At 39.0% G+C, this 18,308-nt stretch overlaps 1 protein-coding gene across 2 annotated transcripts in view; it reads right to left on the bottom strand.

The window, feature by feature from the left end:
- The window catches only part of INIP (INTS3 and NABP interacting protein), a 40,894-nt gene that overhangs the window by 15,522 nt on the left and 7,064 nt on the right, over positions 1-18,308 (bottom strand). For both annotated transcript variants that reach the window (XM_061201028.1, XM_061201029.1), the window contains exon 3: positions 829-931. In XM_061201028.1, the coding sequence (XP_061057011.1) occupies positions 829-931 (103 nt within the window). The remainder of the gene's footprint in view (positions 1-828; positions 932-18,308) is intronic.

The raw sequence follows: 18,308 nt of genomic DNA, 5'->3' as shown, positions 1-18,308 counted from the left end.
CAATTAAAAAAAAAAAAAAAAGAGGGAGCAATCAGTGGTGTCAAATAACGCTAGGAAGTCTAACAAGAAAAGGACTTTGGTCCACCAGATTTAGCCACAAGGAGGTTGCCAGTGACCTAGGCTCAAACCTGTTCTTTGGGTTGGAGGTGGGGAGGTGCGGAAGTCAGATTGTAGTGGGTTGGGGAGTAAATAAGTGAGAAAGCAGAGATGAGTACGTACAGACAACTCCTTTAAGAGGTCTGGCTGACTCTGCACACCTAAAAAAATAAATTAGCTTTCATGTGAGTCCTTTCCTGTATACCTGAATTCACCAGGGACAGTCCCCTGAAGAAACAGAAGAATATTTTATACTATATTATACTTTTACTAGAAATCAATCTAACAAGCAAATAAAATAACAGAAACAGATAAAAAAAAGAGAGGGGAGAGTTAGGGTGGTGGCTGAATGGGATAACGGATGTCAGGGAAGAGATTTAAGATGGCAGAAACGGGATACAATAAAGATCATTAAGCTACCGCAACTTTACCTATTTTGCATAATGCTTAAAAAGTGGGACATTAACAATAATTTCAGTAACAAAAGAACTATACAAAACTCTTTTCTTTTTTTGAAAGTAGGCTGTAGGGAAATTTTAAGTCTGATTAGAATTAAAATATTTAAAATCTAAGCAATTAAATAATCTAACTTTTCAAGTCTAACTAGGAAATAAAACATAACATGTTAAATTCCAATGTTAAAGAAACAAACCATTGCCAACCAATTTCAGTTATACTGTCCAAGATATTTTTAATATCACTGAATATAAAAACCACATTATTCTTCAATACCTAGCTCCAGGATGATTTGTTGAAGATTGGTTCTGCATTAGTAATTTTCTTTTTTCTTTGTCCAGTTCTGCCAAGATTGCAACTCTATTTTTGTTTTGAAAACCTAAAAAAAGAGAGAGTGTTGGGGATGAGAAAGAGAAATAAAATGTTTTAGAGCTGTTTTATAAACCTAGGCTACCTAGAAACCCAGAAAGCAAACTTCTGTTCTCTAACATGATAACGAACCCACTAGTAAGCAGTTTCCCTAGATGGTTACTATCTCCCTACTGCCTATTTTCCAGCAACTTTAACAGGATAATACGCAGATAAATGCACAGGTTAATACTGACTGAGGACTTTTTTAAGACTTAGTTCTAAAGAATTTTAATCATCAAAGTATGGGTAACAGCATTTGTTTTATAACAAAATCTCTGCAGCCCCAAATGCTACAGGGACCAATCTCTATCCTGCTGAATCTCTGGGAGTGAAGATTTTCTTAGTTCTCAGTTTTAGGCCTCTCTGTGAATGCCTCTTTCATGAGGGGAAAGCATTAGATACACTCAGGTCAAAACAGTATTTTTCTTAACTGCTTTCATTCAGAGATGACACACAGTCTTTCAAGGAACAAGTCAGAGAATTGCAACTGACTAGAAAGCAATTCTGAGAGAGAAATGGAGCATAACTGACAGGGTACAAACAGGTCCCTCATCAAATCCTGAATACTGGGCTCAATTTTGAGCTCCAATTTTAACATAAGATCTAGAGCAGAGGTTCAAAGTCCTGGCCCAGGAGCAGCATCCAACTCTGTTTTTAAAATCTGAATTAAATGCCAACATGTAAACACTGTATACAAAATTCTCAGATTACTTGCTTCTCTTGAAACATCTCAAGGTCTGGCGTAGGGGTCTGGACGCCCCCATGGCAACAATTAGGCAGAACAAAGAAAGAGTTGTCCCCTTTAGCTGGGCACTCTCCAGCTTGTTACAGGCCTTATCAGATTTGTTTATACCTGTAGGCATTTAATTTTCTGATCCCTAATTTAGAAGAAAACAAATGGAAAGGTTAAAAGATTAGAAAAAAAACTATGGAGGCAAAAAAAAGGCCAGGGGCCTAGAATCACTGGGTTAGCATCACTGCGCTAGAAGAAAGAATGAAGAATGGGGAAGGAGGGAGCTTTCAAGCAGAGCAGAAGTAAGCACTCCTCAGGGTACTCACGTGAGGGATTTTAAGCACTTTATATTGATCATAAAGGAGAACTGGGCGGTAGGATGCATATTTCCTCCTCTCCTGGGGAGAGGAGTCAGGTCAGGGACAGCGCAGGATGTACAAGGAACAGGAGCATTCACTGAGATTCACACTGAGATTGGGCTGAACCAGAAGCAGCTGAGGCTTGCAGCACTTTCCCCTAAACCTGCTCTTAAATCTAGCAGCAGTAAACTGACTCAGGCCAGGCCAGAAATGGGCAAAACCTGTCTCTGCCACAGCCATTTTAGGAATTTATCATCTCCATTTTCCTTCTCTGCCCCCTCATGCTTATGCCATCAACCTGTCATCAAATTCTAGTAATAGCAGGCTCCTTTCTGGAACAGATAATTCACACTAACACATTCTGGTACTTCTGAGGAGATGATTTTGCAAGCCTTCCAGGTGATTCTTCATCTATTCTAATCCTAATTCTAATCTTCCTTCCTGCCGACCTCTTAGTTAATCTTCCAGGGAAGAAGCTCTATAAGGCCTTTACAGGCCACATGTCATTACCTGCTCCACCCAACCTCATAGACAGGACTGCCTCAGGAGAAGTCTTCTACCTAAGGAAGGATTTAATATAGAACTCCCAAGAATGTACGATACTTATGCCTGTGAGTGCTAATGCTATGGTAAAGGGCGCCATGTGTAAAAATAATTGAAACTTTGTCGAAATACTGTTAAAGAAACACCATTACCAAAGTAATATAGAATGTCAAGTCCAAACAACCTAATTAGTATGATGTCCTAACATCTTGTAGTTTTTTAAAAAAATAATACCCATAAATTGAAAGAAAAATATTTTATTTCATTTTAAAATAACCACTAATGCAGTGTGTGTACCTGGGCACTGTATAACTTTGCAAACCTGGGAATCAGTTCAGACACTACCATCCTTGTTCCCTGTTCCGTACAGTACTTGTTTTTTATCAAAGCAGTTGCCAAAAACCCACTTCACAAAAATACGACATCGTCGAAAGTAATGTAGCACACTGGTAAGTTAAACTTATTAAATTGCCTATATTTCACAATTTTCTACCTACAGAAACAATAATTTCATATGATTCACTAACTTTAAAAAAAAAATCACATGTCCTTCTTGGCTTGATCAATAACAGCCTCCTTTAAAAAAATTTCATGCATGTTTGACAATCGGAGCACAGGTAGCTATAGTGAACTCCCTGTTACCATGGAAATTAAGTGTGAAAATTAGTAACTATAGACTCTAAATTAATATTAATACACTAGTTTCTTTGTCCACGACCTTTGCCCACTAAGGAGAGCTATGTTATTCTCAATCTGTTTTACTACTCATGGTGAGCCCGTTCCCCAAATAAACCAGTCAGTCAGTATCATATGGATCAGACGGGAAGTACAGAATATGGGTATTACTGATTTTATATAACAGAAACTTCCCTAAAAGTAATGTAATACAAATTAAGGTAAGATAATTATGGAAGGATAAGTATACTGTAATGTGTTATGTAAAGGAATCCAGAAGTGAGTTCTTTGTAAAGTGAAGAATGCTTTCCAGCTTGAGGTTGGCCAGGCAACAACTGGAACATTAAAAAGAGAATAATAATTATAACTAAATGGAACTCAATCTATGATAAACCATGAATTCATAAAAAGATACAAAAAAGAAAGTTAGGGAATTCCCTGGCGGTCCAGTGGTTAGGACTCTGCGCTCTCACTGCTGAGGGGCCGGATTCAATCCCTGGTCGGGGCACTAAGATCTCACAAGCTGTGTGGTGCAGCCAAAAAAAAAAAAAAAATTAAAGTATATAAAAAGATTGTAAAGAAAGGTAAAATAATAGTCATTATGCTAATAATTAGGTTAGTGTTAACATTTAGATGTTTTGTTTCTCCTATTAAGTTTATGTCTGTTTATAAGGCATAGCTGTTTACTTTTTTGTTTAGTTACAGGAGGAAGGGGTAGATATAGGGAACTGTGGATAAGCCAAATAGTCCAAGAAAAAGCAAGTTATATACCAAGAACAGGAGGGTCAGATCAGTGCAGGTCCTCACACACACACATCATTTGAAAGGAAACGCAGTGGTAGATGAGCACCCATGGTCACACACAATGACCAAGCAGAAACCCTGAGCTCTAACTGGATGAATTAGCGGAATATCCTAAAGAGAGCTAATGGTACAGACCTGCTCCCTGATTTCTTGGGAGATGAAACGTCCATAATTCCTGGCAGGAATGCCACCAGAAAAGGGCAATTCATAATGACAACAGAACAATGGGTTATAAAATACTAATCACATTTAAAAAAAAAAAAAAGAAGAAGAAGAAGAGTATTTCATTCAGGGAGTAACCCCAGGTTGCAAGAAACTAAAAATGTATGAGAAAAGGCATGAGTTAAAAAAAAAAAAAAAAAAAATTCTCATTAACTTAGCAAGTTTAGTTACAGAAGTGACCAAGTACACACCAATGCAACTTTTAAATCATCTTTAAAGGCATAAGCAAATCTTGTGATTTACCTAAGAATCAAATCCATCAACAAACCCTAAACCTTGACTAATCTGAAATTTTGTTTTGTTTTGGTAGTGGTAAGACAACCATAACCCTAGGAAGGTGTAAAAAAATTACTAAAATCCTGGGAAAGTACAGAAATAAGAATCTGGGAAGATTATTATAATCCAAGGAAGATTAAAAAAACAAAGTACTACAGAGAGAGTAAATGAATTAATTAAACCCATGGGTTAGTATTTTAAAATAGGTTTAATTTTAAGTATAGTAAGTTTTGCAATCACTATATAAAGTGAAGTATTATAGAAGTCAAATTAATTGTAATTTAAACTGTTATTAAAGATAATTTAATCTTGTTATCAATTCTAAATGCTTAAAACATTCTATTTTGGAACTTAGTTCATAAGTAGGTTTAAAAACTGCACATTAATTATAAGCAGTGATGAGGATTTTTCTCCATGCACAAAATCCCCTTAGACATTAAAGAACTTGTTAAAATAGTTAAATAAGCGGTCATTAGACAGGGGTAGCTCATAGCCTTCCTTCCCTGGTAAAGGATAATGCCTCTCTCTGTATCTCACTTAATGCCCCAGGCTCCCACCCAGAAGCCTGAGTTTTATCCTTATAATACCTCCTTCTTCCTACCCACATCCAACCAATCACCTAGTCCAACCAATTTTATATCCTCGATGTCTCTAAAATATCTTCCCCCCTCAAAGCCTATTCCACAGTCTAACCAGGCAAGGTTATCTCCTGTATAACATTCAAGAACTTAATGTCTACACGTAGGCAGCTGAGAGCCACAAAAACTATTTTACAGGGAAAGGGTATGGTCAGGTCTATTAGGCTTTTACTTTGAGCTTGTCTTATGCCCTGAAACCTATGCTTCCCTCTTGAGCATTCAAAAATAATCTAGTACTAATTTACATGTCAGTTTTGTACAAAACATTTACTGTATTATAGATATATATAAAAGTCAAGAGATAGCAGTTAGGTAATAATAATAGCTTATTTCAAATTTGAAACGTAAGGCAAAAAAATAGGTAGTCAATTGGGTTATGTGAAGTAGTTCAGTGTAATTTTCTAGAGCAAGATTCTCCCACCTTCAGAGTTTGTAATACAAACTTACTCTAAGGCGTCAATATATAAAATTTAACTTTTATTCTAATCACTACATGAATTGTTTGTTTAAACACAAACTGTCTCTCGCCATAATTCAACATTTTACTTTTGCATTATTTTACATGTATCTTAAAGTTACATGTAACTTTTACATTCTTAAAAGCATGAGAGTGTTAAAATATATTATCTCATGTACAGTAGGAATTACTTAATATTCCTTTATAACTAAACTTTTTCCTAATAAAATTATCTTAGAATAAAGCAGCACACTCCAAAAGTTCCACTTAGAACTATAGCTCTATCTCCATTCACAATCATATATATTCTCATTTCCATATTCATTTATAGAAACATTTAACTCCCACACATTTCTGTGTCACTAAAAATATTCTGGAGTAACTAGCATTACAGCAAATTGCATTTAAAACCTAACAGCTGATATTCACTTTGCATGAATAGTTCTATGACACTTAAACAAGGACTAAAAGGAATTCCTTTCATTGAAAAAAATCTAAAACTAAAGAATGAAAATTATTGTTTGATTAGTGGGGTTATGGACAATCTACTTTCCAATTACAGTTGTTATATTGCTTTCATAACAATTTTTTAAGATATTTTAAAATATTCAAATCCTTTCAAATGATTATCTTACAAGCTATATACTCTTCACAACTATACAGTAAATGAACTGTCATCCTAAAACAGCTGTTTAGGGGGAGTTCCCTGGTGGAGTAGTGGTTAGGATTCCGGGCTTTCACCACCATGCCCAGGTTCAATCCCTGATTGGGTAACTGAGATCCCACAAGCCGTGTGGCACGGCAAAAAAAAAAAAAAAAGACAGCTGTTCAGTATTGGAGGACAGTCACTGTGGCACTATTAGTTTAACATGTTTTAAGTTATTTATTGATTCAACATATATTTATTGTGTATCCATGACATACATACAGGCACTAAGGTAGAGTCTAAGGATGCAATGATGAGCCACAACTTGATTTGATGCTAGTTCTCATGGTTCTTAAACATTCCCGTGAAGATAGAGATTATCAAATAATTACACAAATGAATGTATAATTAGAGTCTAAGATGAGTAGTCTGAAATAAAGAAATAACATTCTATAAGCATTAAAAACAATCATTGTAGGAATCAAGGTTTTTTTTTTTTTACACCTTTATTGGAGTATAATTGCTTCATACTGTTGTGTTAGTTTCTGCTGTATAACAAAGTGAATCAGCTATATGTATACATATATCCCAATATCCCCTCCCTCCCACCCTCCCTATCCCACCCCCCTAGGTCGTCACAAAGCATCGAGCTGATCAGCCTGTGCTATGCAGCAGCTTCCCACTAGCTATCCATTTTACACTTGGAAGTGTATATATGTTAATGCTATTCTCTCTCTTCATCCCAGCCTCCCCTTCCCCACCCCATCCTCAAGTCCGATCTCTACATCTGTGTCTTTATTCCTGCCCTGCCACTAGGTTCATCAGTACCATTTTTCTATATTCCATATATATGCATTAGCATACGGTATTTGTTTTTCTCTTTCTGACTTACTTCACTCTGTATGACAGACTCTAGGTCCATCCACCTCATTATAAATAACTCAGTTTTGTTCCTTCTTATGGCTGAGTAATATTCCACTGTATATCTGTGCCACATCTTCTTTATCCATTCATCTAGCCATGGACACTTAGGTTGCTTCCACATCCTGGCTATTGTGAATAGTGCTGCAATGAACATTGTGGTACATGACTTATTTTGAATTATGGTTTTCTCAGGGTATATGCCCAGTAGAGGGATTGCTGGGTCATATGGTAGTTCTATTTTTAGTTTTTTAAGGAACCTCCATACTGTTCTCCACAGTGGCTGTATCAATTTACATCCCCACCAACAGGAATCAATGTTGAATCAACCTGACCTAGACTGGGAGTAGGGGGAGCAGTGTCAGAGAAGTCTCCCACAAGAAGTAATGCTGGAGCTGAAATGTTAGATTAATTAGGTTAATTAGGGGTGGGGGACAAAATAACACTTCTCCCTTTAGAAAGATCACTGTAGCTACAAGGTTGAGAATACACTAGACAAGAGAAAAAGAGACTATTACAGTAGAACAAGGTGGAGATGACAGAAGTTGTTAGTGGCCAGGGAAATGGAGAGAGATGAACAGACCCAAGAGCTTTTAAGGAAGTTAAATCAACAGGACAGTGATAGAATAAATAAGAAGTCAAGAATGAGGAAGAAGGTGTCATGGATGGTTCTGAGGTTTTTGGCTCATATAGTTAAATGGTATATTATTTGTACTGCTGCTGTAACAAATTACCACAAACTTAATGGCTTAAAACAACACAAATCTATTATCTTACAGTTCTATAGGTCAGTAGTCTCACTGGGCTAAAATCAAGTGCTGCATTCCTTTCTGGAGGCTCTAGGAGAGAATCTGTTTCCTTCCCTTTTCCATCTTATAGATGTGCCTGAGTTCCCTGGCTTGTGGTCCCCTTTCTCCAACTTAAAAGCCAACAACATTGCATGTCTCTGACCCTTCTGTGGTCATTTCTCTCTGACCACAACCAGGAAAAAGTTCTTTGCTTTTAAAGACTCATGTGGGAGGGGGACCTTCAAGATGGTGGAGGAGTAAGACGTGGAGATCACCTTCCTCCCCACAAATACATCAAAAATACATCTACACGTGGAACAACTCCTACAGAACACCTACTGAACCCTGGCAGAAGAACTCAGACTTCCCAAAAGGCAAGAAACTCCCCACGTACCTGGGTAGGGCAAAAGAAAAAAGAAAAAACAGAGACAAAAGAATAGGGATGGGACCTGCACCTCTGGGAGGGAGCTGTGAAGGAGGAAAAGTTTCCAAACACTAGGAAGACCCTTCACGGGCAGAAACGGGGGGTGGCGGGGGAGAAGCTTCCGAGCCACGGAGGAGAGCACAGCAACAGGGGTGCGGAGGGCAAAGCGGAGAGATACCCCCACAGAGGATCGGTGCCGACCAGCACTCACCAGCCGGAGAGGCTTGTCTGCTCACCCGCCAGGGCGGGTGGGGACTGGGAGCTGAGGCTCGGGCTTCGGTCAGATCCCCAGGGAGAGGACGAGTTGGCTGCGTGAACACAGCCTGAAGGGGGCTAGTGTGCCACAGCTGGCTGGGAGGGAGTCCGGGAAAAAGTCTGGAACTGCCTAAGAGGCAAGAGACTATTGTTTCGGGGTGCACGAGGAGAGGGGGTTCAGAGCACTGCCTAAACGAGCTCCAGAGACGGGCGCGAGCCGCGGCTATCAGCGCGGACCCCAGAGACGGTCATGAGACGCTAAGGCTGCTGCTGCAGCCACCAAGAAGCCGTGTGCAAGCACATATCCCTATCCGCACCTCCCCTCCTGGGAGCCTGTACAGCCTGCCACTGCCAGGGTCCCGTGATCCAGGGACAACTTCCCCAGGAGAACACACTGCACGCCTCAGGCTGTTGCAACAACGTGCCAGCCTCTGCCGCCGCAGGCTCGCCCCGCATTCCGTACCCCTCCCTCCCCCCGGCCTGAGTGAGCCAGAGCCCCCTGATCAGCCGCTCCTTTAAGCCCCTCCTGTCTGAGCAAAGAACAGATGCCAGAGGGTGACCTACATGCCCTCTGTACATGCAGAGGTGGGGCCAAATCCAAAGCTGAACCCCAGGAGCTGTGAGAACAAAGAAGAGAAAGGGAAATCTCTCCCAGCAGCCTCAGGAGCAGCGGATTAAATCTCCACAATCAACTTGATGTACCCTGCATCTGTGGAATACCTAAATAGGCAAGGAATCATCCCAAAATTCCTGTGGTGGACTTTGGGAGCAACTGTAGACTTGGGGTTTGCTTTCTGCATCTAATTTGTTTCTGGTTTTATGTTTATCTTAGTTTAGTATTTAGAGCTTATTATCATTGGTAGATTTGTTTATTGATTTGGTTGCTCTCTTCCTTTTTTTTCTTTTTATATATATTTTTTTCCGTTTTCTCTTTTTGTGAGTGTGTATGTGTATGCTTCTTTATGTGATTTTGTCTGTATAGGTTTGCTTTTACCATTTGTCCTAGGGCTCTCTCTATCCGCTTTTGGTTCTTTTAAGTATAGCTTTTAGTGCTTGTTATCACTGGTGGATTTATTGGTTTGGCTGCTCTCTTGTTTTTTTTTTTAATTTTTTATATTTTAAGAATTATTTTTATGTTTTATTTTAGTAACTTTATTTTATTATTATTTTTTCTTTCTTTCTTTTTTTTCTCTCTTTTCTTCTGAGCTGTGTGGCTGACAGGGTCTTGCTGCTCTGGCCGGGTGTCAGGCCTGAGCCTCTGAGGTGGGAGAGCCGAGTTCAGGACACTGGGCCACTAGAGACCTCCCGGCCCACGTAATATCAATTGGTGAGAGCTCTCCCAGAGATCTCCATCTCAATGCTAAGACCCAGATCCACTCAACGACCAGCAAGCTCTAGTGCTGGACATCCCATGCCAAACAACTAGCAAGACAGGAACACGACCCCACCCATTAGCAGACAGGCTACCTAAAATCATAATAAGGTCACAGACACCCCAAAATACACCACCGGACGTGGTTCTGCCCACCAGAAAGACAAGATCCAGCCTCATCCACCAGAACACAGGCATCAGTCCCCTCCACTAGGAAGCCTACACAACCCACGGAACCAACCTCACCCACTGGGGTCAGACACCAAAAACAATGGGAACTACAAACCTGCATCCTGAGAAAAGGAGACCCCAAACAAAGTAAGTTAAGCAAAACGAGAAGACAGAAATACACAGCAGATGAAGGAGCAAGGTAAAAACCCACCAGACCAAAGAAATGAAGAGGAAATAGACAATCTACCTGAAAAAGAATTCAGAGTATTGATAGTAAAGATGATCCAAAATCTTGGAAATAGAATGGAGAAAATACAAGAAACGTTTAACAAAGACCTAGAAGAACTAAAGAGCAAACAAACAACGATGAACAACACAATAAGTGAAATTAAAAATTCTCTACAAGGAATCAATAGCAGAATAACTGAGGCAGAAGAATGGATAAGTGACCTGGAAAATAAAATAGTGGGAAAAAAATGCTGCAGAGCAGAATAAAGAAAAAAGAATGAAAAGAATTGAGGACAGTCTCAGAGACCTCTGGGACAACATTAAACGGACCAACATTCGAATTATAGGGGTCCCAGAAGAAGAAGAGAAAAAGAAAGGGACGGAGAAAATATTGGAAGAGATTATAGTTGAAAACTTCCCTAATATGGGAAAGGAAATAGTCAAGTCCAGGAAGCACAGAGAGTCCCGTACAGGATAAATGGAGAAGCACGCCAAGACACATATTAATCAAACAGTCAAAAATTAAATACAAAGAAAAAATATTAAAAGCAGCAACAGAAAAGCAACAAATAACATACAAGGGAATCCCCATAAGGTTAACAGCTGATATTTCAGCAGAAAGTCTGCAAGCCAGAAGGGTGTGGCAGGACATATTTAAAGTGATGAAAGGGAAAAACTTACAACCAAGATTACTCTACCCAGCAAGGATCTCATTCAGATTCGACAGAGAAATTAAAACCTTCACAGACAAGCAAAAGCTAAGAGAATTCAACACCACCAAACGAGCTTTACAACAAATGCTAAAGGAACTTCTCTAGGCAGGAAACACAAGAGAAGGAAAAGACCTACAATAATAAACCCAAAACAATTAAGAAAATGGTAACAGGTACATACATATCAATAACTACCTTAAATGTAAATGGATTAAACACTCCAACCAAAAGACACAGACTGGCTGAATGTATACAAAAACAAGACCCATATATATGCTGTCTACAAGAGACCCACTTCAGACCTAGGGACACATACAGACTGAAAGTGAGGGGATGGAAAAAGTTATTCCATGCAGATGGAAATCAAAAGAAAGCTGGAGTAGCAATTCTCATATCAGACAAAATAGACTTTAAAATAAAACTATTACAAGAGACACTGAAGGACACTACATAATGATCAAGGGATCAATCCAAGAAGAAGATACAACAATTGTAAATATTTATGCACCCAACATAGGAGCACCTCAATGCATAAAGTAAATGCTAACAGCCATAAAAGGGGAAATAGACAGTAACACAATCATAGTAGGGGACTTTAACACCCTACTTTCACCAATGGACAGATCATCCAAAATGAAAATAAATAAGGAAACACAAGTTTTAAATGATACATTAAACAAGATGGACTTAATTGATATTTATATTATTTTGGACATTCCATCCAAAAACAACAGAATACACTTTCTTCTCAAGTGCTCATGGAACATTCTCCAGGATAGATCGTATCTTGGGTCACAGATCAAGCCTTGGTAAATTTAAGAAAACTGAAATTGTATCAAGTATCTTTTCTGACCACAACACTATGAGACTAGATATCAATTACAGGAAAAAAAATCTGTAAAAAATACAAACACGTGGAGGCTAAACAATACACTACTAAATAGCCAAGATCACTGAAGAAATCAAAGAGGAAATCAAAAAATACCTAGAAACAAATGACAATGAATACACGATGACCCAAAACCTATGGGATGCAGCAAAAGCACTTCTAAGAGGGAAGTTTATAGCAATACAATCCTACCTCAAGAAACAAGAAAAATCTCAAATAAACAATCTAACCTTACACCTAAAGCAATTAGAGAAAAAAGAATTTTAAAAAACCCAAAGTTAGCAGAAGTAAAGAAATCATAAAGACCAGATCAGAAATAAATGAAAAAGAAATGAAGCAAAGATCAATAAAAAAATAGCAAAGATCAATAAATAGCAAAATAGAAAAGATCAATAAAACTAAAAGCTGGTTCTTTGAGAAGATAAACAAAAATAATAAACCATTAGCCAGACTCATCAAGAAGAAAAGGGAGAAGACGCAAATCAGTAGAATTAAAAATGAAAAAGGAGAAGTAACAACTGACACTGCAGAAATACAAAGGATCATGAGAGATTATTACAAGCAACTATATGCCAATAAAATGGACAACCTGGAAGAAATGGACAAATTCTTAGAAAAGCACAACCTCCCGAGACTGGACCAGGAAGAAATAGAAAATATAAACAGACCAGTCACAAGCACTGAAATTGAAACTGTGATTAAAAATCTTCCAACAGGGACTTCCCTGGTGGTGCAGTGATTAAGAATCTGCCTGGCAATGGAGGAGACACGGGTTCGATCCCTGGTCCAGGAAGATCTCACATGCCACGGAGCAACTAAGCCTGTGCACCACAACTACTGAGCCTGTGCTCTAGAGCCCACAAGCCGCAACTACTGAGTCCACACGCCTAGAGCCCTGCTCCGCAACAAGAAAAGCCACCACAATGAGAAGCCCACGCACCGCAATGAACAGTAGCCCCCGCTTGCCACAACTAGAGAAAGCCCACATGCCGCAGCGAAGACCCAATGCAGCCAAAAATAATAAATTGAAAAAAAAAATCTTCCAAAAAACAAAAGCCCAGGACTAGAGGGCTTCCCAGGCGAATTCTATCAAACATTTAGGGAAGAGCTAACACCTATCCTTCTCAAACTCTTCCAAAATATAGCAGAGGGAGGAACACTCCCAAACTCATTCTATGAGGCCACCATCACCCTGATACCAAAACCAGCAAAGATGTCACAAAAGAAGACAACTACAGACCAATATCACTGATAAACACAGATGCAAAAATCCTCAACAAACTACTAGCAAACAGAATCCAACAGCACATTAAAAGGATTATACACCATGATCAAGTGAGGTTTATCCCAGGAATGCAAGGATTCTTCAATATACGCAAATCAATCATTGTGATAAACCATATTAACAAATTGAAGGATAAAAAAAAATATGATCATCTCAATAGATGCAGAAAAAGCTTTCAACAAAATTCAACACCCATTTACGATAAAAACCCTCCAAAACCTCAACATAATAAAGGCCATATATGACAAACCCACAGCCAACATCATTCTCAATGGTGAAAAACTGAAACCATTTCCACTAAGATCAGGAACAAGACAACGTTGCCCACTCTCACCACTATTATTCAACATAGTTTTGGAAGTTTTAGCCACAGCAATCAGAGAAGAAAAAGAAATAAAAGGAATCCAAATCAGAAAAGAAGAATAAAACTGTCACTGTTTGCAGATGACATGATACTATACATAGAGAATCCTAAAGATGCTACCAGAAAACTACCAGGACTAATCAATGAATTTTGTAAAGTAGCAGGATACAAAATTAATGCATACAAATCTCTTGCATTCCTATACACTAATGATGAAAAATCTGAAAGAGAAATTAAGGAAACAATCCCATTTACCACTGCAACAAAAAGAATAAAATACCTAGGAATAAACCTACCTAGGGAGACAAAAGACCTGTATGCAGAAAACTATAAGACACTGATGAAAGAAGTTAAAGATGATACAAACAGATGGAGAGATATACCATGTTCTTGGATTGGAAGAATCAACACTGTGAAAATGACTATACTACCCAAAGCAATCTACAGATTCAGTGCATTCCCTATCAAACTACCAATGGAATTTTTCACAGAACTAGAACAAAAAAATTCACAATTTGTATGGAAATACAAAAGACCCTGAACAGCCAAAGCAATCTTGAGAAAGAAAAGCAGAGCCGGAGGAATCAGGCTCCCGGACTTCAGACCATACTACAAAGCTACAGTACTCAAGACACTATGGTACTGGCACAAAAACAGAAATATAGATCAATGAAACAGGACAGAAAGCCTAGAGATAAACCCACGCACATATGGTCGCCTTATCTTTTTTAAAGCAGGCAAGAATATACAGTGGAGAAACGACAGCCTCTTCAATAAGTGGTGCTGGGAAAACTGGATAGCTACATGTAAAAGAATGAAATTAGAACACTCCCTAACACCATACACAAAAATAAACTCAGAATGGATTAAAGACCTAAATGTAAGGCCAGACATTATCAAACTCTTAGAGGAAAACAGGCAGAACACTCTATGACATAAATCACAGCAAGATCCTATTTGACCCATCTCCTAGAGAAATGCAAATAAAAAGAAAAATAAACAAATGGGACCTAATGAAACTTAAAAGCTTTTGCACAGCAAAGGAAAACATAAACAAGACAAAAAACCCTCAGAATGGGAGAAAATATTTGCAAATGAAGCAACTGACAAAGGATTAATCTCCAAAATATACAAGCAGCTCATGCAGCTCAATATCAAAAAAACAAACAACCCAATCCAAAAATGGGCAGAAAACCTAAGTAGACATTTCTCCAAAGCAGATATACAGATTGCCAACAAAGATGTGAAAGGATGCTCAACATCACTGATCATTAGAGAAATGCAAATCAAAACTACAATGAGGTATCACCTCACACCAGTCAGAATGGCCATCATCAAAAAATCTACAAACAATAAATGCTGGAGAGGGTGTGGAGAAAAGGGAACCCTCTTGCACTGTTGGTGGGAATGTAAACTGATACAGCCACTATGGAGAACAGTATGGAGGTTCCTTAAAAAACTAAAAACAGAACTACCATACAACCCAGCAATCCCACTACTGGGCATATACCCTGAGAAAACCATAATTCTGAAAGAGTCATGTACCACAATGTTCACTGCAGCTCTATTTACAATAGCCAGGACACGGAAGCAACCTAAGTGTCCATGGCCAGATGAATGGATAAAGATGATGTGGCACATACACACAATGGAATACTACTCGGCCATAAAAAGAAACGAAATTGAGTCATCTGTAGTGAGGTGAACGGACCTAGAGTCTGTCATACAGAATGAAGTTAAGTCAGAAAGAAAAAAATACTGTATGCTAACACATATATATGGAATCTAAAAAAAGAAAAAAGGTTCTGAAGAACCTAGGGGCAGGATAGGGATAAAGACAAAGATGTAGAGAATTGACTTGAGGACATGGGGAGGGGGAAGGGTAAGCTGGGATGAAGTGAGCGAGTGGTACGAACATACATACACTACCAAATGTAAAATAGATAGCTAGTGGGAAGCAGCTGCATAGCACAGCGAGATCAGCTCGGTGCTTTGTGACCACCTAGAAGGGTGGGATAGGGAGGGTGGAAGGGTGGGAGACGCAAGAGGGAGAGGATATGGGGATATATGTATACGTATAGCTGATTCACTTTGTTATACAACAGAAACTAACACACCATTGTAAAGCAGTTATACTCCAATCAAGATGTTAAAAAATAAAAAAATAAATACTACATGTTCACAAAAAAAAAAAAAAGAAAAGCCTAGATTGTCTGGAAGAGACTAAATACAGTCATTCAAGGTGATTTTTCTGAGAGCTCAGAAAGAGAGAACTGTACAGACAGCTTCTATCACTATATCTGCTCATATATATATATATCTGTTTATATATATTTCATCATGAACAGAATGTTGACACAAATATGAATGTTAAAGGTGCTTCTGGGGAAGTCTCAGATGGATATGAGGAATATGTTACTGGAAACTGGAGGAAAAGCAGTCCTTGTTACAAAGTGGCAGGGAACTTGACCAAATTATGTTCTAGTGTTTTGTGGAAAGTAAAAGCTGTCAGTAATGAACTTGGATATTTAACTGAGGATATTTCTAAGCAAAATGTTGAAGGTGTGACGTGGTTTCTCCTTGCTGCTTATAGTAAAGTGTGAGAGGGAGACAACTGAAAAAGAAATTATTATGCAAAAAGGAACCAGAACTTGAAGACCGAAAATTCTCAGCTTATTCATATTGCAAAAAATGAGAAAGTGTGTTCAGGAGAGAACACCAAAGACATGGCTGGACAATCTTTACTAAAGAGATTATGGGTGTGTCACATGGATCCAATCAACCATCTCAGCAGAAGCACTGCCAGCTTGGACTGAAGAGAACAGAGGTGGGCTGAAATGAAGGAAGGCTGTCGGACTTCTGGGGTTCTACAAGCAGGAAGTTAGATGTTAGAGATGTCTGGATGCAAACATGCGTCATCCTTCGAGTACAGGGAGGAATGACTCTGAAGGTGGGTCAGGGGTCAGCAGGACTGCTACTGCCACTATGGGTCCAGAGAGCACAGGCCCAGGCAGCAGGACTGTTTCCTCATTGGTTCCAGAGGGTTTGGGGACAAAATTCAGGGAGGAGAAGGCAGAGCCACCACCCTTGTTAGACAGAAAATTGAGCCAAAGAGGATTTCACTCTTGAGCCTTAAAATCTAATGGAATTTTCCACAGTAGTTTCTTAAAATTAGCCACACATATATATATATATATATATATATATATATATATTTTAAACATTTCTTGCTTCTCAGCTCTTTTTTTAAATTTATTTATTTTTATTTATTTATGGCTGTGTTGGGTCTTCGTTTCTGTGCGAGGGCTTTCTCTAGTTGTGGCAAGTGGGGGCCACTCTTCATCGCGGTGCACGGGCCTCTCACTATCGCGGCCTCTCTTGTTGCGGAGCACAGGCTCCAGACGCGCAGGCTCAGTAATTGTGGCTCACGGGCCCAGTTGCTCCGCGGCATGTGGGATCTTCCCAGACCAGGGGTCGAACCCGTGTCCCCTGCACTGGCAGGCAGATTCTCAACCACTGCGCCACCAGGGAAGCCCAGCCACATATATTAATGTCATACAAATAATGTCAGCACACAAATGTGTGCTGTAGAAATGTTGCAGACTGGAGAGTAAAAGATGTGAGTTCTAGTACTGATGTTGATATAATAAACTAAATCTTTGAATAAATTAAAAATCTAATGGAATTTGCCCTGCTAGGTTTTGGACTTGCTTAGGACCTGTCAAGGCTTCTTCTTTCCAATTTCTTCCTTTTGGAAGGGGAATGTCTATCCTATACCTGTCCCACTATTGTGTTTTGGAAGCAGATAACTTGTTTGGTTTCATAGGTTCACTATTGGAGAGGAATTTTGCCTCAGGATGAATCATACCTCTAGTCTCACTCATATCTGATTTAGATGCTATTTAGATGAAATTTTAGACTTAGAGTTGATGCTGGAATGGGTTAAGACTTTTGTGGCTGTTGGAATGGGGCAAATATATTTCACATGTGAGGACTTGAATTTTGGAGGCTGAGAGGGTGGAGTGTTATAGGTTAAATTGTATCCTTGCAAAACACATAGGTTGAAGTCCTAAGCCCTAGTACCTCAGAATGTGACTGTATTTGGATACAGAGTTTTTAAAGAGGCAATTAAGGTTGAATGAGGTCATTGGGAGTGGGCCCTAAGCCAATATGACTCGTGTCCTTATAAGAAGAGGAGATCAGGACATGCACACACACAGAAAAGAAAGACCATGTGAAGACACAGGGAGAAAAGACACAGGCCATCTACAAGCCAAGGAGAGAGGCTTCAGGAGAAATCAACTCTGCTGACAACTTGATCTCAGAATTGTGAGAAAATAAATTTGTTGTTTAACAACAACAACAAAAAAGAACTACTAATACATGCTACTACACAGATGAACCTCAAAAACATGCTAAGTGAAACCAGACACAAGAGACCATATACTGTAAGAGTCCATTTATATGAAAGGTGTCCAGAAGAGGCAAATTTATAGAGACAAAAAGTACATTAGCGGTTGCCCAGGCCTGTAAGAATGGGAAGTGACTGCAAACAGGCATGAGTTTTCTTTCTGGGTTAACG

The sequence above is a fragment of the Eubalaena glacialis genome, chromosome 9, assembly GCF_028564815.1.
Source record: "Eubalaena glacialis isolate mEubGla1 chromosome 9, mEubGla1.1.hap2.+ XY, whole genome shotgun sequence".
Classification (NCBI taxonomy): Eukaryota; Metazoa; Chordata; class Mammalia; order Artiodactyla; family Balaenidae; genus Eubalaena; species Eubalaena glacialis.
The sequence above is the reverse complement of the archived record's forward strand: the minus strand, read 5'-3'. Positions and strand labels throughout refer to the sequence as shown.